The 21,428-nt window shown below is 52.3% G+C and overlaps 2 protein-coding genes across 2 annotated transcripts; both read left to right on the plus strand.

Moving 5' to 3' along the window:
* The first annotated feature begins 4,669 nt into the window (after positions 1-4,669).
* On the plus strand, positions 4,670-7,995 carry LOC123346563 (putative olfactory receptor 2B8). Its single transcript, XM_044984039.1, has 2 exons — positions 4,670-4,685; positions 7,067-7,995. Exons 1-2 carry the CDS (start codon positions 4,670-4,672, stop codon positions 7,993-7,995), a joined length of 945 nt encoding a protein of 314 aa, XP_044839974.1.
* A 4,326-nt stretch (positions 7,996-12,321) lies between these two features.
* Positions 12,322-14,372, plus strand: LOC123346565 (olfactory receptor 2B2-like). The gene is made up of 2 exons (XM_044984040.1): positions 12,322-12,345; positions 13,461-14,372. The coding sequence occupies exon 2, from the start codon at positions 13,500-13,502 to the stop codon at positions 14,370-14,372; it is 873 nt and encodes a 290-aa protein (XP_044839975.1). The 5' UTR covers positions 12,322-12,345; positions 13,461-13,499.
* The last annotated feature ends 7,056 nt before the right edge of the window (positions 14,373-21,428 follow it).

A 21,428-nucleotide genomic window follows, 5' to 3' on the forward strand; every position in this document is an offset into this window, starting at 1 on the left:
CATTCTGAAGGAAAGAGCAGCCATATTGACTCTGCTCATTAGTCCATACCACCCTGAGGGAGACAGCAGACACATAGACTTTGGCTTCTAGGTCCTACTCTCCTGAGGCTGAGGGGAGTCAGGGGAGACTGGGGTGTGCTTGCCCCGCGACACCATCTTACTGGACACTTAAACCAAGGGCTCGGCTGAGAGCAGGAGAAAAGCTCTGGGAGGAACAATCCTTCAGCGACCCTGGAGTAACTCCCTTCTGTGTGTGTGTGCGGAAAAGCTCCGTGTCTCGTCCCCTACCCCCCTGAGCCAACCAGTCGGAGACCTGAGCCAAGCCGACGCCCCCAAGAGGGGATAGGCCCCATGTCCGGACCCCTGCTATCATCAGCCAGCCAGCTCTGCAACTTGGAGCCAGATCAGAGCCAACGCCCCCTCAAGCGGAAGGGTCTGAATCTCATTCCCCACCCCCTTGAGCCAGCCACCTTGGCACTTCGGCTGCAGGCAGAGCCGTCCCTATTGACTCTGTAACCATTCCAAGTGGTTAAAGACAGAAAACTTTTTAATGGCCCTGGTGGGGCCGCCACGGGGCTCATCAGAGGATGTGTCACAAATAGCAAGTGTCTCTGATGAGACGCAGAGTCCCCTGTCGCCACCCTACCCCCGACCCAGCTGGGAGCAGGAGCCAAGACGCTAATGACGCATCCCGGCACCTAACGAGGAGCCCTGGGATGCTGACGGTCCCCAGCTTGGCCTTGTCTCCGCAGGGCAAACTCAGCACCGAGCCACTCCTGATCTCTCCTCTGTCACTGGCAGGGGCTGGCTCTCTCTAAGCAGAACCACCCTGGGGTCCCTGGAGAGTACGGAGCAGCGAGTCCAGGTGTCACCCCAGTGGGGTTGGCTTGAGGGAGAGAGATGCCTGCCTCGGATCGAAACAAGGGGCGTTCGGGGCCCGTGTGCTGCCGTCCTGCCTGTGGCAAACAGATCACTGGCCAGCCAGTCCAGTACGTCACACCCCTCTGCTCCAGATCAGTGGCCAGCTGGTCCACCGGCCCATACCCTGAAACATCTAGTCCATATCCCAGATCCCTCCATACTGAGGCAGACCCTGGGCCTACTCCAGCATCCCACCTCCCCTCACTGTCCCCGTAAATCCATAGCCTCACAGACCCTGTCCCCATAATAATGAACAGTCATTTTGCTTCCCCGCTGCAGATGTTAGAGCACTTTACAAAGAAGGGGGAATGGCGTCTCTGAGGGGAGCGGCAGGGCTAGGAACAGAGCTCTGATCTCCAGCCAGACACCAGGGCCGGCTCCAGGCACCAGCATTCCAAGCTGGTGCTTGGGGCGGCATTCTGCAAGGGGCGGCAGTCCCCCTTGTTTTGCCCCCAAGTAGAGCGCCGAATTGCCACCGCGGGGAGGGGGGGCAGTCTGTGTGCCCTTAGGGCGGCAGGAGAGTTTCCGCGGCAGCGGCAATTCGGCGGCAACTTCTATGTTTAGCTGTCCGGGGCTGCTTCAGCTAAACACCTTCTAAAAATGTTAAAATGTATTACTGGCACCCGAAACCTTAAATCAGAGTGAAGAAATGAAGACTCGGCACACCACTGTCGACCCCTGACCTATACCATGCTGCCCGGCCAGAGGGACAGGCCTCCTGAACTCCACCCAGTGGCTCTGTGTTCACCCCCATGTCCCCCCATGTCTCTCACGGCCCCTTTGGGGCGTAGAGTCCCTGGGGCTCTACAGACATCAGCAGCCGAGTCCCAGCCCTTTCAGGAGGCTGCAGGGAGGCCTCCCTCCTCCTGATTCCAACGCCCATAAAAGATTTAAGTCTCTCCCCCGCTCATGGCCCTAGAGTTGGGGACGGGCTCCTTAGCTGTGCAGGGAGGAGCATTGACAAGGCTGCGCTGAGGAGCTACGCCAGCCCAGGCACATGGCGATACCAACCCCATGAGCCCAGAGCCGCCACCAGGGCGGGGTTAGAACAGCGATCAGGGACAGAGGCTGTGGATCCATCCCTCCTGCCAGCCTCTAGCCATCTCATTCCCTCCAGCGGTCTGCCACTTTCTCCTGCTCTGTCTCCTTCCTTTCATCCATCTCTCCCTCTCCGCATCCTTGTACTCCACCATCTCTCTGCATCTCTCTCCGCTTTTCCTGCCGGCTATTCCTCTGCTTATCTCTGTATCCTTCTATCCATTCACTTCTCCCTCTCTTTCTCTATATTCATCCATCTCTCTCTGTCTCTTCCTCTCTTTCCCTGCCTGACCACATCTAGCATCCATCAATCCATCCACAATAAGTGCGTGCGTGTGTGCATCTCCTTTTCCCCATCTCTCTCCCCCAGCCATCTCTGGGGTTTCTCTTGCTCCATCACTGTGATGTCTGGGTTCCTAGGAGCCCCTTCCAGCTGAGACAGGCTCAGGGCAGCCTTGCCTGGCTGGGGCACCTGTGCTGGGGGCATCTTTCCTTCCTCCAGGTCCCTTGTTCACACACCAAGTGTCCCTGGCTTCTGGGATGGGGTGGGGGGACCCCGTGTCCCTGGCTCTGAGCATCCAGTTTGCCCCATTCCCCTCCTCTTGAGACCCCGTAGGGCCTCAGCAGCATGTGGGGCCGCCCCCTGCAGCCTCTGCACTTCCAGAGCTAGACGCGGATGGTGCTGCCCCATAGCAGGGGGACGGGGTTAGATGGTCTCCAGGACCCCGGAGCCACTTAGACATTCAGCGCCAAAGCTTGGATCTGCCTCACGTCCCAGGGCCTCACTGGGGGGCTCAGCGCAGAGGAGCAGGGACTCCAGACTCTGCCCTGGCATCGGAGCACCGGAGCTGCCCGGGCAGGAGGGATCTGGGGAGAACCGAGCCGGAGGTGAATGGAGGTGAGTCCAGGGGGAAGGGGGTTTGAAATAGATGGAGTACGGGAAGGGGACGGAAACCGCAGAATGAATGGAGAGAGAGAGAGAGACATTGATCAGAGTTAATCTATAATGAGGGGGACGGGCTGATGGATGGATTGGGGATAACATGGTGATATACAGATAGATTGATCAGATTTAGTGGAGATCCCCCTACAAATCTGGCTTGGTACAGGCAAGGGCCTATTGATGGTACAGAGACTGTGGCCCCAGTCCTGTATGTAGATCCACTGGCATCGGTGGCTGTGGGTGGCTACACAGTGTCTTGCTGGAGGCCAGTGGGGGTGTGGATCTCATTGGAAGGCCAGGATTGGTTTTAATTTGTAACCCATCCCCACTGCTTTTCTCCGAAAGTTTCCTTGCTTTCCCGCCAACTTTCTCTGGGGCAGATCCCCAGTGGGTGCAAACTGGAGCTATATTATGCTTGAACTGAGAAATCCCCATCTTGATCAGGGCACTTTTTGTGCCGGGCGCTGCACAGACACACAGGGAGAGACAGTCCCTGCCCCAGCTGAGATCAGGGCCCTGTTGTGCCAGGCGCTGCACAGACACACAGCGAGAGACAGTCCCTGCCCCAGCTGAGATCAGGGCTCCAATGTGCCGGGCACTGCACAGACTCACAGTCTGTGTCCCTGTGTAGAGAGGCAAGAAAATAAATAGGGGAGAAATGAAGAATTATTATTCCCACTTTAGAGAATGGGCACAGAGATGAAATGACTTGTCCAGGGTCACCCAGGGAACATGTGACAGATGGAGTGACCAGATGTCCTGATTTTCCAAGGACAATCCTGATATTTGGGGCTTTGTCTTATATAGGCACCTCACACCTCTTACCTCCCACCCCCGGCCTGATTTTTCACACTTGCTGGCTGGTCACCCTAGTAACAGATCTCCTGGGCCTTCGTCCACAAGGTGAAGTACATGGCCTACCTCTCCCCATCCCCTTTCAACTGCTTGCCTTTTGCTCTTTAGACTCGTCCCTTGTCATCATGCCACCAGTTCTCCCGTCCTCCCAAAGCCATCCCCATTGAGCTAGGCCCTGCAGGTAGATTGAGCAGAGAGCATCGGCTGGGTTCTGTCTTGTTCCCTTTCCTGGAAGAGCAGTCTCGCTTGAGACTGTTTTCCCATCACTCCTCCAGCCCCTTCCCAGCTCATCCTGACTTTTCAGAAACCAGGGAGCCAGTGTATTTATTAACTGACTGCTATCAAACGTCCTCCTGGTTGTTGGAGCCGTGTTGGTCCCAGGATATGAGCGAGGCAAGGTGGGGGATGTGATATCTTTCATTGAACCAACTTCTGTTGGAGGAAGGGACAAGCTTTCAAGCTTTTCTCCAGACCGGAGGAAGAGTTCTGTGTCGCTCAAAAGCCGGTCCCATCCACCAACAAGAATTGGTCCAATACAAGATATTACCTCATCTACCTTGTCTCTCTGCTGTCAAATGTGCTGATGAGGTCTTTGTCCATTTCAACTTTCCCCTACTTTATTTTTCTTGCTAAAAACAGTTTTAAAAGAACAGAGCAGATGCTGGAGCCATCTGACCACCATCACGGACTTTGTCCCTCTGGCCCTCTGGTCTGTCTCTCATTAGATTTCTCTTCTCCTCCTTTTCTCCCTTCCACGGTTTATATGGAGGGATGTCATTATTTATTTGGAGGTATAAAAGACTCAGGAGGTACCTATGCTACTGTCTGGGAGTCCAATATGTTTGTAAAATTCTTAGCCCTTCTGGATAACACGGATAGTGTTGGAGGAGGGAAGGAGAGATGTGGGAGAAGATGGATGAAGATGAAAGTGAGCATCGGGGAGAAGTTTGAAATGTGGAATTACAAACAGAAGGGATTGAATGAGGATGTGATGAATGCCAGATACGTACAGTGCTTGGTATCACGCCAACGGGTGCCTTAGAAATAGGAGTAGATAGATAGATCTCCTTGATGCTTGCCCCAATGCCATTCCTGAGCCACAAAATGTATTCCAGCTCATTTGATTCTGCTTGCTTTGCTGGTTTTCCTCATCGTCATGGTGAATCCCAAACTGATGCAGAGGACTGGACTAAATGACCTCTTGAGGTCCCTTCCAGCTCTACAGTTCTATGATTCTACGATTTGATGTAGCCATTGACCACCTGGGTCAATCTCTAGCTTGGTTCTTAAAGTGATCTGGCTGGATATTCAGTTTTTGGCCATCATGGGCGCTCTTACTGTGCCGTCGTAGCTTTTGGTAAGCACATCGACGCCCACTGTGTAGTAGTGGCGCTTCTTGGCAAGCACACTTTGTAATTCATTGGTCTTCCATCCTGATAACACGACCATACCAAGAAAGTTGCCAAAACTGAACCAGTGCTCATGGAAATTGTTACAGGGTTTGGCTTCAAATATCATCACTCTCTGACCCAACTGAGACAGGATGTGACCACAACCAAACCCTGGCAGATCCCACCACTCGCACCAATGATCCAAAACACACTGTCCTTCTCTTATAACTATAACTGGGTTCAAAAAAGAACTAGATAAGTTCATGGAGGATAGGTCCAGCAATGGCTATTAGCCAGAATGGGCAGCGATGGTGACCTTAGCCTCTGTTTGCCAGAAGCTGGGAACAGGTGACAGATGATGGATCACTTGATGATTACCTGTTCTGTTCATTCCCTCTGAAGCACCTGGCATTGGCCGCTGTTGGAAGACAGGATACTGGGCTAGATGGACCTTTGGTCTAACCGAGTATGGCCGGTCTTATGTTTTTATGTTCCAAGTCCACTCTCTGTGCAGGTACCTACCTCCTATATCCTCAGCTGGCCTGACCATGCAGGACTCCTGGTGGCCACGTTGATGTACAGATTTGGAATATACTGAATTATTCCCTGGTTTTAGTCGCTATTTACTTCTTGTAAACACCTCCTGTGGATCCCAATTATAAGAACATAAGAACAGCCATACTGGGTCAGACCAAAGGTCCATCTAGTCCAGTATCCTGTCTACCGACAGTGGCCATTGCCAGGTGCCCCAGAGGGAATGACCAGAACAGGGAATCATCAAGTGATCCATCCCTGGTCGTCCATTCCCAGCTTCTGGAAAACAGAGGCTAAGGTCACTATCCTGCCCATCCTGGCTAATAGCCAGTGATGGACCTATACGCCAGGAACTTATCTAGTTCTTTTTTGTGATGCTCACAAATCCACCATTCTAGCCCCTACAAATCATTTCTCAATGTGTATCTAGGCACTTCTGAATCTTCACTTCACCTGGCTGCCCAGGATTCATGAGGACCAACCCAAAATACCTGCTGAAGAACCCATCTGTGACACTAATTGTTTGAAAAACCACCATCCCAGTCCCTTTTGAATGCACTTTCCTTTTGTGTAGCTGGTCCCCTGAACAATCATCTGCCTCCACCAGCCAGAACTCCTGGCTATCAAACTGTAGATATACAGCATAGCTAACCACTCTCTGTTTTGAACGGATGAACCATTGCTTCTCTAAAACACTGGCTCTGGATCCCACCACTGCCTCCAGTGCTACCCGGGAGCCCACTGCTGTTACCACTACTCACAAACCCATCATTCCAGCCTCTCGCCAATCTACTCTCACCACTAGCCCCAGGATTCATGGTTCCCAAACCAAATTCCCTACTGTTAAAACAGATTGTTCCTAATCCACCATCCTCATCTCGCCCCAATCCACTCTCTTAGTATTTGTCGAATCGCCAAATCCTTATTTCCCCCTGGCCAGCCTGGAGTCATAGAGACAAGACTCTCTTACAGCTTTGGAACATGCCTAAGTTATGAGGCCAGGTCTACACTGCAAACCTTTGCTGGTATAGTAATGTTAGTTATGGGGTGTGATTTTTAGCGACATTTCTATACTGGCAAAAGCCCTAGTGTAAACACAATCAGAGCAGCATAAAAGCGTATCACACTCCTGGCACCAATGCTAACATAGATCCCACTACTGCTACCAATACTCACAAAACTACCACCCCAGCCCTTCCCATATCTACTCCATCAGTGTAAATAGCTATCTACCCCTTCCAGGATTCGTGGTCACCATCCCAAAACACCCACTTCTGTTCCCATTCCTATCATCAATTATTACAAATCTCCTTAATGCAGGTTGTTTTTCAGATGGGTTATTTATGGCTCCTACAGGTGCAGTACAGCGAAGTGGCATGGGAAGAGGGAAACCAAAGCTCCTGGGGGGAATTCATCCTGCTAGGGGTGTCTGACCGGCCGCAGTTGGAGCTGCTGCTCTTTGTGCTCATCTTAATCTCCTATGTCATGACACTGCTGGGAAATGCCACCATCATCGTGGTGTCACAGCTGGACCCCCGTCTCCACACGCCGATGTATTTCTTCCTCAGCAACCTCTCCTTCCTGGACCTGTGCTACACCACCAGCCTTGGCCCCCAGATGCTGGTGAACTTCCGCAGCGCCCACAAGTCCATCCCTTGGGCCGGCTGCGTGGCCCAGCTCTACGTCTCCCTCTCGCTGGGCTCCACCGAGTGCCTCCTGCTGGCCGTCATGGCCTACGACCGCTACGCCGCCGTCTGCCAGCCGCTGCGCTACATGGCCATCATGAGCCGCCGCCTCTGCCTGCAGATGGCGGTCACCGCCTGGCTGGGCGGCTCCGGCAACGCACTGGTGAAGACGTTGCTGACTCTGCGGCTGCCCCGGTGTGGGAGGAATCAGATCGACCACTTCTTCTGCGAGGTGCCGGCCCTGCTCAAGCTGGCCTGTGCTGACACCTCCGCTAACATGGTGGAGCTCCTCGCCAGCAGTGTGCTTTTACTGCTGCTGCCCTTGGGCCTCATCCTGGTCTCCTACGGCTACATCAGCGCCGCCGTGCTGAGGATGCGTTCGGCCGAGGGCAGGCGCAAGGCCTTCAACACCTGTGCCTCCCACCTGGCCGTGGTGTCGCTTTTCTACGGCACAGCCATCTACATGTACCTGCTGCCCCCGTCCCAGGACCGGGGCAAGCTGGTCTCCCTCTTCTACACCATGGTGACCCCCATGCTCAACCCCTTGATCTACACACTGAGGAACAAGGAGGTGCACGGGGCCCTGCGGAGAGCGCTGGGGAGGAACCCGACCTCTCAGGGGACCTGAGCTGGGGCCGCAGTTGGGCATGGAACCATCGGTGTCTCCCTTGGGTTCTGTAGCATCTTCCCTGCCCACATGCTTTCTGCTCCCTGCCCACTTCCACCCTTCCCAACTCTCCTGCCTTCTCCCACCCCAGAGAAACAACCTGCCCTCCCCAATCCATACAAGTCCCCTGCCCTCCTCCAACCCTGCAACCCACCGACTCTTGGGGCACGTCTACACTTACAACACTGCATCAGCGCAGCTGCACTGCTTTGATGAAGACTCTCTACGCCGACAGGAGAGAGCACTCGCATCGTTGTAGTTAACCCACCTCCCCGAGAGGCGGTAGCTATGTTGGTAGAAGCTCTTCTGCCGACATAGCACTGTCTACACGGGGGGTTAGGTTGGCATAACTGTGTCACTCAAGGGTGTGGATTTTTTCACCCCCCCTGAGTGATGTAGTTATACCGCTTTAGGCCTGTAGTGTAGACCAGACTTTGGAGTTCTGAGATTACACCGGAATATCATGAAAAATAAAAAGTTTCTTACCCCCATGATTGGGCACTACACCTGGAAAAGGTGACCCCAGCATGACCTAGAGCCTCAGAAAGCAGAAGGAAAAGGGAAAAAAATATCCAAATTTATTATTTTAAAAGCCCCACTCATGATGTTTAAGCCAATCTCCTGATTTTTAGGGCCTGACTCAGCCTTTTGGAATGCTCTGGGCTGGCCAGACTGCACATTCCTAGCCAGAGAGGCGGACAAGATAGGCCTTCCTCCGCTCAGGTCTCTGCTCCTCCGGAGGCCTAGAAACTGCGCCAAAGTGGCTACCCAAAATCACCAGTCGCTTTCGTAAATCTTGGTCCGTGCGTCTCTCTAGTGCCCTGACCAGTAACCACAACAGCCTGTTGCCGAAGCACGGCTGAGGGAGCTGCTCTTTTGGCTCAATCTTCCTTTTATGCTCTGATGTCTCTGGGTTGAATTGGCCGTCCCTGACCTTGCTCACCTCGCCCACCTGAAGGCTGAATGCCTGAGTTAATAACCATACCCCAGCTGCCTTTCATTCTCTGGGCTCTCTGCACTGACTGAAGTTTAGATAGCTCGACCCGCAGGCTAAGGGGCTAGATATACAGATAGACGTTAGAGAGGCGAGGTCGGTGAGGCAGTAACTTTTATTGGACCAACTTCTGTTGGTGAGAGAGACAAGCTGTCAAATACATGAAGAAGTTGGTCCAGTAAAAGATATTACCTCACCCACCTTGTGTCTCTAATATCCTGTGACCAACATGGCTACAACAACCCAGCAATAGCTAGCTAGCTAGAGGGGGTGTGTGGGGATAGATAGATAGATAGATAGATAGATAGATAGATAGATAGATAGATAGATAGATAGAGGGGGTGTATGGGGATAGATAGATAGATAGATAGATAGATAGATAGATAGATAGATAGATAAACTTGAGCCCTCGGTACAGATGGAGCTGGGACTAGAGCGGGGGTGGTGACCCCAATCCTGGTGCAGTGCTCAGGCGCTGGGGTCACTCCTCCCCAGGCCACTCTCCCCTACACGGCTTTGCGGGAGCAGTCTCCCGGCCAATTGGGTGCAGGGTAGGGTGACCAGACAGTGTGAAAAATCAGGACGGGGGTGTGGAGTAATAGGCTTCTATCTCAAATATGGGGACTGTCCCTATAAAATCAGGACATCTGGTCACCCTAGCGCACGGGGTCCCTGGGGCATCGCAAACCTCACCAGCCAAGTCCTAGCCCCTTGGGAGGCTTCAGGGAGTCACATCTCCCGCCCCCTTCCCGGCTCCAACCTCCATAAGGGCCCTGCCTGCTCCCTCCCCTTCAGCCATGGCCCCATGCACGCAGGGACAGCAATCATGAGCTGCACAAGGAGGAGCCTCCCACAGTCACAGAGACACAGGGCCCTTCTCAGCTGTGCTTCGGAGCTGGGGCAGCCCAGGCGTAGTGTGACACAAAGGCTGGGGTAGGTCAGGGAGCAGGGACACAGCCTGGGGATCCTACCTCCTGCCAGCCATCCACTGTACTTCTCCAGATCTACCCAGCTCTCTGGGTCTCTCTCCACCACTCGCCATCCTTCTGCTCATTTGTCTCTTTCTCTCCGTCTCTATCCTTCTATCCATCTACCTCTCCACCCTCCAGCCTTCTATCCATCCATCCCTCTGCAGATCTCTCTGCTCCTCTATCCATCTCTTTATTGCTCCTCTTATCCATCCTTCTCTCTGCCTCTTTCTGTCCTAACAATTCACCTCTCTCTCCCTCTCTCTCTCATCCATCCTCTCCTCTCTCGGACTCTCCCTCTCTTTTCCCGTCCGGGCATGTCTGGCATCCATCAGCCCATCCACGCTCTCTCTCCATCCCTCTCCCTCTGTCCATCTCTCTCTCTCCACTCCATCTCTGGGATTTGTTTTGGTCTATCACTGTGGTCTCTGGGCTTCTAGGAGACCCTGCCAGCTGAGAGAGGCTCAGGGTATCCCTCCCAGCCTGGGGCAACCTGCCTTGAGAAACTTCACCCACACACTGACCGGGCTTGGTTCCTGGGCATGGGGGAGGGGTTACCCTGTGACCATGCGACACTGGCTGTGAGCATTCAGTTTGCCACATTCGCCTTCTTTTGAGACCCACCCCAGGGACCCAGCACTGTAGTGGGGAAACACCTGCAGCCTCTGGTCTCCCTGACTCGGGAGCATCCTAAGACATTTAGCTCCACAGCTCGGGGCTGCCTCGTTCCAGGGACTGGGGGAGCTCAGCGCAGGGGAGCAGAGACTCCAGACTCTGCCCTGGCATTGGAGCAACTGAGCTGCCCAGAGCTGCCTGGGCAGGAGGAACCTGGGGAGGGCAGAGCCGGAGGTGAATGGAGGTGAGTCCGGGTTTTTTTCCCACCACTCGTTCATGCTTATTACTGGGGAGGGTCCAGGAGCTGGGCAGCATGTGGAATGGTTAGATTTCTTAGCTCTGTCTGATGGGTCTGATAAAACTTCCCTGCCTCCAAGGGGTGATGTGACGATAAACCCACTAGAGATTGTTAGGTGCTGAGATCTTGTGGTGCTGGGGAGCAGACAAATGCCATCGATTGGTAGATTTGATTAGGGTTGGAATCCAGGGGCCCCTAACCCACAAACACGCAGGGATAACTTTGCACAGGTGAGTAGTTAATCACCTGGGTGAGAATCTGCAGGACGGTGTTTGTAAAGTGCCGTGTAAACCCTGTTGTCCCGTGAGGGGCCCCGATCCTGCAAAGATCTACACACGTGCTTAACGTAAGCCCATGGGCAACCCCACTGTAGGTGGTTTGGGTAAAGGAGATTAGGGCACGTAGGAAGCATGGGCCACATGTACAAAGGGATTTAGGTGCTCGCAAGTGCAGATGGGTGGTAGGTGCCTAACTCCTATTGGGATCAAAGGGAGTTAGAAAATCCTTTGGAAAATCCCACTCATTGCCTATCTGCATATTTAGCCCTATATGAGCCCATGATGCCCCTGAAAATCAGTGGGATTTGGGTGCATCATTCCTTAAAGCTGCTTTGGAAACCCCAGCTCTAACTACTCGCAGGATCAGGGTCTACATTATTATTAGTGGTACAGGGATTATTTTATTCTCACCCTGAGTGTTTACATTGTAGTCCCTGTCAGTCACACAGAGAAGCACATAAACATAATAGATTCCTGTTAAAGTGGCAGTAGAATCCGAGACATGTAGGGCTTGAGGGTACCTCCAGAGGTCATCTGCGCCATACGCCCACACTGAGGCAGGGATAAGATTACCTAGATCATACTTGACCAGTATTTGTCCAATCTCTTCTTACAAACCTCCCAGGACGGTATGGCATTCCGGGGTGCAATCCAGAATTATGAGGGGCTGTGTCATCCCTGCCCTGCTACCTTGGCTGCCTCACGATGTTTTGTTGTGGTAGCTTCCAACCTGGGTCACTCACAAGCAGCCTGGCTGCATGCAGGTCACACCCGGAGTGTCTGTGTGTGGCCACAGCCCTGGTCCAGCAACTCTGACCCCAGCAGCATGTCCACAAACACCAGCCACACTCTAGCTTCTTGCAGCCTTGGTTACCGCTCGCAGAGCGACCACAACAAACTCCCTGTCCCAAATTCTGCCCCAAGACTTGGGTTCTGCACTGCCTGGCCCCTTCCTGGACAGTTCAGATATTGTAGGTCCATTGCCTCTCTAAGGAGATCAAGATCCAACAGTTTGCTACGTTAAATGGAGTTCCCCACACAATTGAGTTTAAATGCAGTTTGGATTATGGAATAAAACATGTTTATTTAACTACAAAGAGTTAGGTTTCAAGTGAGTACAAGTATAAGACATTCAAATCAGAAACGGTTACAGGAGAAGTAAAGGTAAAACTCTTCCTCATACTAAAATTAACAAACTAGACTTGGCTCCAGGTGAAATTCGTTCCACATGTTCCCAGTAACATTGCTGAGCCAATTCTCAGACCAGGATCTGCTCCCAAAGTCCAAACGCTCTTTCTTTGGTCATCTTAGGGGAAAGAGAGAGAGATGGATAGGGAGAGATACCTTGGGGTGTTTCTCCCCCTCACTTTTATAGTCCAGTCACCCTTTGAGATGCATTTTATTGAGGGTCCTGCCTAGCTAAAGTTCATTCCTGCTGCAAGGGCGGAGATGAGGAGTCTAATGGTGAAGGAGATGCCATGCTGTTGTTTGCTTCAATGGAGATCGGGTTGTTTCTGCCCTATTTCCTTGCCAAAGACTGGGCACTTGATAAGTAAGTGCCCATCGCCTTTGGTGACACCTGGCTAGACTCCTTTGTGTTTAAGAAACTGATTTACCCGGGCTTGTCTTGAAACGTATTTCCGACCTAATGGACACGGAGAACAATTGATCACAATCCTTTTTACAACCTCTCTACACCAATTGATCACCATCCTCTTCATGACAAATTTTCACATATTTGAAGCCGGTTACCAGGTCCCCCTTCAACCTTCTCTCCTCTAGACTAAACATGCCAGAACTTTCACCCATAAGAGGGGCAGAGGCCAGTTAGCGGTGCAAATTTGGGATCATGGTTAGGAGCCCCAGTCGCCACCAGGATCTGCACAAATACAGAATAAATGGAACAAAACAAAACGGCTTGTCTCCCAAAGACCTTATAATCAAAGCATCCATTTATCTATCACATCGTATTGCTTCCACCAACTGCCACAGATCCACTTTAATTTCCTGATATATGGATCCTCCTTTGTCACGAAGTGCCACAGAAACACTTTTCTGTGACAAAGCCATTCCCTGGCAGAAGGATCCTACCTGCCACCCAACTGGCCCAGATGTTCTATGACAAAGTCAGAGGTGGGCGTGGTTCATTCAGATGAAATGGGGCTGCCCTTGAATGTGTCCCCCTTGTGTATGGCTGTTGGGGCTCCTTTCGTCCTTATCTTTGTCTCTTCTCCCTGCAGGAGGAAAGAGGGAACGGGAGCTCCCAGTGGGAGTTCATCCTATTGGGGATCTCTGACCAACCACAACTGGAGATGCTGCTTTTTGTGGTCTTTTTGGTCTTGTACATCATGAACCTGGTAGGGAACCTGACCATCATTGTGGTCTTGTGGCTGGAACCCAGTCTCCACACTCCTATGTATTTCTTCCTCAGCAACCTCTCTTTCCTGGACCTTTGCTACACCACCAGCACCGTTCCTCAGATGCTGGTGAACTTCCGCAGCACCCAGAAGTCCATCACCTGGGCTGGCTGCGTGGCCCAGCTCTACGTCTTCCTCTCGTTGGGCTGCACCGAGTGCATCCTGCTGGTTGTCATGGCCTACGACCGCTATGTCGCCATCTGCCAGCCACTGCGCTACACAATTGTCATGAGCCGCCGTCTCTGCCTGCAGATGGCGGCCACCGTCTGGTTGAGCGGCTTCGGCAACTCCATGCTGCAGACCATCCTGACCGTGCGGGTGCCCCGGTGTGGGCGGAACCGGGTCGACCATTTCTTCTGCGAGGTTCCGGCCCTGTTGAAGCTGGCCTGTGTTGACACCACCGCCAACGAGGCCGAGGCTTTTGCTGTCAGTGTGATCTTCCTGCTGGTGCCGCTGGGCTTCATCCTGGTCTCCTACGGCTACATCGTCACCGCCGTGCTGAGGATTCGCTCGGCCCAGGGCAGGCTCAAGGCCTTCAACACTTGCGCCTCCCACCTGGCCGTGGTGTCGCTCTTCTACGGCACGGCCATTTTCATGTATCTACAGCCTCCGTCCAGCTACTCCCAGGAGCAGGGCAAGATGGTCTCCCTCTTCTATGGCATCATCGCCCCCATGCTGAACTCGCTGATCTACACCATGAGGAACAAGGATGTTCACGGGGCCTTAAGGAGGGTGCTGGGGAGGCTATTCGGGAGTAAGAGGACATGAGCCAGAGAAATGAGTTGGGACTGGTTGGTTTGGTTCTCTATGGGGCAGCAGCTCCGATCCAGCCTCAGGCCGGGAGACTGGGTGGCTCAGGGGGCCAGGCAATGGGCTATGGAGCCTTTCCTATCTAGGAGGCCTGCATTTTAACCTGTCTGTTCATGTCCACACATGGCGCCGAGACTGGGGAACCAGAGATCACTCACCATGAGCCCCAGAAGGCAGAAGACCATGTCAAGGCCTGGCAGACAGTGTTGGGCACCTCACAATGTCCTTCCTTGGCTCCATCTGTGAACAAAGCTGTCACTGCATGGAGAAGATGGAGCGATGTTGACATTTGGGAGTCATCTCTCTGCATGAGATCCAGCCAGCACAGATCCAGACCCTGCCCCCACAACATAAAATGCCTCAGATTCTTTCTTATTGAATATTGATCTAAAAAAAACCCCTACTAATCTAGCCCCTTTTCTATTTAATTCTCTGATATGGATAGGCTGGGGGTTCTTCCCGCTTCTCACTTAAACTGCAGCTACTTTGGCATTTGGAGGGAAACAGCTGGCGCCGATCATTGCTCCAGATTGTGGATGCGGTTAATGAAGATGTTAAACTCATTAGAATCAACTTTCCCCTCAGATTTTGCCTCTTTTCTCTCTAATTACCAAATATTGATCTAAAATCCCCTGAAATTTTCTCTTTATTATCGATAGAAATGTCCCTCCATTTTGGGACTCCTCAAGTTGGGCACCTTTCCTGCTAAATTATGGAATATTGATCTAAATTCCCCCCAGATTTGAGCATTTTCTTCTTTAATTGCTGAATATGGGGAAAAAAACTCTCTCGCTTTGGGGTCTTTCCCCCTCACCTCCCACTTTAAATTGCAGCCACATCTGCTTTTGGAGGGAACCAGCTGGCTGGAATTCTCGTCCCACATGGTGGATGAAGAAAAGGAGGATGTTAACTCCCCTCCCATCAACTTTCTCCTCAGATTTGACCCCTTTACTCATTCATTCTCAAACAGAGATCTTGCACCCTCTCAAATGTTGTCCCTTTTCTCTCAGCTGTCCAATATTCATATGAAATGGCTACTGATTTGGGGGTTCCCCCCTCCATTTTATGCTGCAAGACATTCTCCTGGTCTTGGGAAGAAGTGATTAGGCCAAATCATTACCCCATGGGGTGAATGACTGCGGGAAGGAGGTTAAACATCCCAATGAACAACTTTCCCCTCCTGTAGGGGAATCAAATTCTTTTCTCTTGTGGAAATCAAAACCAGTGTATTTGCTGATTTGAGTGACTTGCGCAATTCTTAACATGCACCAAGGCTAGAAACCTTCACTCCTCCAGCTGGTAATTGACCTGACAGAGGCTGTCCATCACAGTTGCCCATATGAACGCCATCTCTGAGCTGTCCATCTTCCAGTCCCAATTGCCATGAAATCTTCATATTCAGAGTCCAGCCTCCCCTCCCATCTCTCCTGCTAAAGCGGAAAACCCAAAGGGACTGTGGAGTTGTAGTGTGGGCAGCAATGCGTCTTGGGAAAGGGGGCATAGATATGAAAGATCTGTGTCCTTTCCTGCAAGACAGAAACCAGGGAAGCAATGAGATTAAGACCTGGTCTATCATGGAGGATAGGTCCATCAATCACTATAAGCTAAGATGGCCAGGGATGCAGCCCCAACCATGCTTTGAGCATCCCTAGCCTTTGATTGCCAGAAGACAGAAGTGGACAACAGGGAATGGATCAGTTGATAATTGTCCTGTTCTGTTCACTCCTGCTGAAGCACCTGGCATAGGTCACTGATAGAAGACAAGATACTGGGCTAGATGGACCATTGGCCTGACCCAGTAGGGACATTGTTATGTTCTTATGTACTAAAAATTAGATTGACCTAGCTACATTGCTCAGGGATGTGAAAATGTTTTTGCCCTGAGCAATGCAGTTATCTCAGTCTAACCCCTGGTGTAGACACAGCTAGGTTGAAGGAAGAATTCTTCTGTCAAGCTAGCTACCACCTCTCAGAGAGGTGAATTCATGACATCAATGGAAAAACCCCTTCCATCGATGTAGGAAGAGTCTACAGAGACCAGCTCTGTGCCAGGGATGGCCACTAATCTCTGAGGCTTGCAGAGCAGGATCTTAGAGCATGGGAATTTGTGACTCTTTCTTGTTGTGGTGACTTTTAATATTTGCCTGAATAATCTTCTTTAAACAGCAGTTGCTGAGAAAATAAAGTCTCTGCCCAAGAAAGAGCTTAGCAAAGGATGTTCGGCTGATGTGTAACCTTGTACTATTTGTTAAAGGACTTAAGGAACATTTGGGTTGAAAGGGGCTGTACATCATTCCCAGGGGCTCCATTCAAGATGTGGCAGGGAGGCAGCAATGTCCAGTGGTTAGAGAGGGGCTGCTGAAGAAGGGAATTTGAAGCCAGTGGAAGTCTGGACTCCTGGCTTCTGTTCTCAGCTCTGGGAAGGGAATGGCGTCTAGTAGGTCGGCCCAGAGGGGAGACTGGGGGTTAGGGTCTATCCCTGGCTCTAGGCAAAAAAAATTATTTTGTTTGTATGTAATTAATTATAAAGCAATGAATGATAATAAAATATTGACTGTAAAAAACAATGATGACCATAAAATAACATAAAACATCCATGGGCAGGCAGAGTGAGTGAGACAGCGACATGAGGCCCTAGCGAAGCCACTAGGAGGCAGCTGGGGAGATTGTCAATATCGCTTCAGTTTAACAGGTGTATCACCAGGCTTGGCAGAATTCCAGTTTTATGTTTTTATAATTTCAATGTTTATTTTTAAGCATTTTTTAATTTTAATCATTTACATCGTTGCAGTTGCAGGAATTAAGCAGGATCAGCAACAAATCAGATCTGTTGGCTTCTTTTGCTTTGCCTTCCAGTTTCGGAGGTTCAGATCCCACTCCTATAATAATTATGCGCCAGCTGCATTTCATTCTCTGGGCTCTCTGGAGTGTAGGTAGCTGAACCTGCAGGCTAAAGGCCAAACCAGAGGTGGGCAAACTACGGCCTGCGGGCCACATCCAGCCCGCGGGACCGTCCTGCCTGGCCCTTGAGCTCCTGGCTGGGGAGGCTAGCCCCGGCCCCTCCCCTGCTGTCCCCACTCAGCCTCAGCACGCCATGCCGCCAGCGCTCTGGCCTGCTGCTCCTTTTCCTCTGACCATGCCAGCTGGAGGCTTCTGCCTCAGGCTGCTCTCACCAGTCAGCAGCACCGTGTGGTTGCGCCTACCCCAGCCTACTCCTTGCTACCAGGGCTCACAATCAGATACTTAGACCTCTACATTTTGCTGCAACTAAAAAAATTAAGCTGCTGTTTAGAACTGTCCCCCAACATACATATCCTGGGACATTTTGTATTTTACCAGTGTCAACCAAAGGCCCACACACAAATGGAGATTCAGTCCTGCCTGTGCTTCTATCCTAGTGCTTGTCACAGAGTCCCATTTTCAGCTATAGGCTGAGGAAGTGCAGAATGGTGGTTCACTCTACTTTGCTGTAATCCAACCGCCCTCCCCTCCCCCCTTTGATCTCTGCTTGCAGAGGCAATAAAGTCAGTGTTGTTTCTTATTCCTGCATTCTTTATTACTTCATCACACAAATGGGGGGATAACTGACATGGTAGCCCAGGAGGGGTTGGGGAGGAGAGAAGCAACGGGTGGGGTTGTTGTGGGGGCACCCCCTAGAATGGCATGCAGCTCATCATTTCTGCGGGATGTCTGGGGCTCTGACCCGGAGCGGCCGTTTACCCTCTGGTTCTTTAGGCTTGCCTGATATTCTAGGCAGGACTGAATCTCCATTAGACAAAACTTAAAGAAGAGAACGACCTGGGGAGTCATTCCCATTTTTGTCCAGGCGCCTCCGACCGACCTCACCGAGGAGCACCCATGACAGCAGCAGATGGTACAGTATGACTGGTAACCATCTTTGTCAACTTGCAAAGCAGCAGACGGTACAGTAGAGGAGGTAACCGTCTTTGCTAACTTGCAAAAGGCAAGGGGATGCTGCCCTATAGCACTGCAGGATCGCGTCTGTCAGCAGCATCCAGTAGACATACAGTGACAGTGAAAAAAGGCTGAACAGGCTCCATGGTTGCCGTGCTATGGTGTCTGCCCGGGCAATCCAGGGAAAAGGGAGCGAAATGATTGTCTGCCGTTGCTTTCATGGAGGGAGAATTGACTGACGACATTTACCCATAACCACCCGTGACAAATTTTTGGCCCCATCAGGCATTCGGATCTCAACCCAGAATTCCAATGGGCAGGGGAGACTGCAGGAACTATGGGATAGCTATGGGATAGCTACCCACAGTGCAACGCTCCGGAAGTCGATGCTAGCCTTGGTACATGGACGCACACTGCCGAATTAATGTGCTTAGTGTGGCCACGTGCACTCAACTTTATACAATCTGTTTCCAAAAATCAATTTCTGTAAAATCGGAATAATCCCGTAGTGTAGACATACCCAGAGATAGCAAGCATTAGGATTTAGACAGATAGGTAGTGACTTCATTTATTTTTAAGTCTGGAAAGTGGCCAGTTATCTACCCAGCACAGACACCTACATGGAACAGAAGGCTAAGATATAGACCAGCATTTTTCAAACTGGAGATCCTGATGCAAAAGGGGTTTGCAAGGGTATTGTAGGGGGATCATGAGATCCCCTTTTTCCCTGCCTTAAGACGCGGGCAGCTGGAGAGATGCAGCTCTGGCTGGCTGCCCAGCTCTGAAGGCAGCGCCACCTTCAGCAGCAGCGCAGAAGTAAGAGTGGCGTACGGTTACTTAGCTGTAGAGGGCTCTGCACTGATGTTGGGAAAGCGATGTTTGGTACCAAGAGTGGCGGGAGGGTGAGGGGGGGTGTCATCACAGCCTGAAATATTTTCAAAGGGGGAGGCAAAAAAAGTTTGAGAACCCTGATATAGAATCAGACTATCAGGGTTGGAAGGGACCTCAGGAGGTCATCTAGCCCAACCCCCTGCTCAAAGCAGGACCAATCCCCAACGAAATCACTAAATATAGACACATGTCTCAGCCAGTCCCCTCGACTTGGGGCTGGGCCGGAGCCCCCTAGAGGAAAAAAGGCCCCATGTTCCATCCCTAGATCATGGCTGAGCTCATGGTTTTGAAAATGTCTGGGCATGAGGAGATTCAGCACCATTGCCTGATGGTTTTATCCCTGATTTACACTGGAGGTGAGGGAGGAAAAGTTCAGTGGCACAGAACAGGGTGACCATGTTTTTGTAGAGGTGTAATTCCCCTAAGGTGTAAGTGAATCACGGACTGGCAGGGGTTAGTAAGACATTTCTCAGCTGTCCATGAGGCATGTGTTGACACGTCCGCTGAAGCTAGGCCACCGTTGGAGGCGGGGCTGGAAGGACCTGGGTGGGATCCAGCCTGGGGACCGGTATGTTCCTGTTAGATGTCTGTGTGCTGCGCTCCTCCCCAGCACGTGGAACGCACCCTGAGGTTGGATCCCTCTTGATGCCCTTTGATTCACTTCTCAACCTGGCACAGAAAAAAATGTTAATGATCTGTTTGGCCCCTCTGTGGGCTCGTCAGTGTCATTGTGTCACAAACAGCAAGTGTCTTTAATGAGACCCAGAGTCCCCTCTCGACGCATCAGCTGCGAGTGGGAGCCGACGTGCTAACAATGCCCGGTGCGCTGCACCCCGATGCCTAATGAGGTGCCCTGGGGCAACATCGCCCAGCCCCTGGGCCCTAACTTCTCAGGGGGCACGTGGCACCAGGCAGGTCCCAGACCTTCCTCTGCTTCAGGCAGGGGCTGGGTCTCTCTGCATGGAGCTGCCACGGAACTGATTGAGGTGACACAGCGGAGAGTCCAGGGCTCACCGGCTAAGGGTGGGGACAGAAAGGAGAGAGGCTTGACTGAGATCAGAGAAATGACCCATTGGGGCAAGTGTCTGGCCCTCTGCCTATGCCAGACAGATCACTGGCCAGCGAGTCCAGTTACCCCATGTCTCCCTGCCTAGATCACTGGCCAGCTAGTCCAGTACCCCATAGCCCCTGCCCCAAATCACTGGCCAGCGAGTCCAGTGCCCTATACCCCCCGTCCCAGATCACTGGCCAGCTAATCCTTTTCCTCTGCAATGAATGAGGCCACTGGCCCTTCTAGCCCCATAATCCACTCCCTCCACCCTCTGGACTCCAAACCAAACAGCCCTTAGCTCAGTTTCAGCCTATTCTCACTTTCCCCAGGTTCCCCACATACATTCCTCTCCCATTTGGTGGCAGGGGGCTGGCAGCTTTCACACACCTCTAAATGGTCCTCCTGGTTCCCATTCGTGTTAGCGAAGGGAATTCTGGGGGCCTGAGGGTGCCTTGACCCCATCCACCCACTGCTGTGCCTGATATTAAGTCATCGAGTATTGCTCGGAATCGATAGCCGAAGAGAACCCAGGAGTCCTGCCTCCCAGCTCCCTGCTCTAACCCACTCCCCTCCCAGAGGTGGGAAGAGAACCCAGGCATCCTGGGGGTCGGAGCTGTAACTTCCAGATGTCGCTGCCATGCTCTAGCCCCAGCATCCTGCCCTCAGCGCTGCCTCCCTCTGAGAACTGTCTCAGCTCGATTCCCCCTGTAGCGGGGTGGTTACCCGCTCCTGCCCTGAGGGGCTTGAAACGGCCCAGGAGAGGGCTGGGGCTGGGGCGAGAAGCCTGGGCTGATTGGGGGAAAGCAGGCTCAGCTGGGGCCATGCCCCAATCAGGCCCAGCTGGCCCCTATAAAAGGCTGGGAGCCAGAGGCCCAGGCAGGCTCCCTCTGTCTGTAGAGGGAGAAGGGCCTGGCTGCAAGGTGCCAAGCAGGGAACCTAGATTGAGGCAGGGCTGGGGAAAGGCCTTGGGGGCTGGGAAGCCCTAGGCCAGCAACTCCCCAGGCTGCAGGGCCTGCTCCTAGGCAGCACCCCAAATAAAAGGGGCACCGGGTCCTGGGAGGGACACGGGCCAGCGGTAAGGCGGATCACTGGCTGTAGAGGGCCCTCCGGATGGTGGAAGAGCTAATTCCCTGAGACAGCCAGCAGGAGGTGCCGCA

The sequence above is a fragment of the Mauremys mutica genome, chromosome 12 (assembly GCF_020497125.1).
Source record: "Mauremys mutica isolate MM-2020 ecotype Southern chromosome 12, ASM2049712v1, whole genome shotgun sequence".
NCBI classification, from domain to species: Eukaryota; Metazoa; Chordata; order Testudines; family Geoemydidae; genus Mauremys; species Mauremys mutica.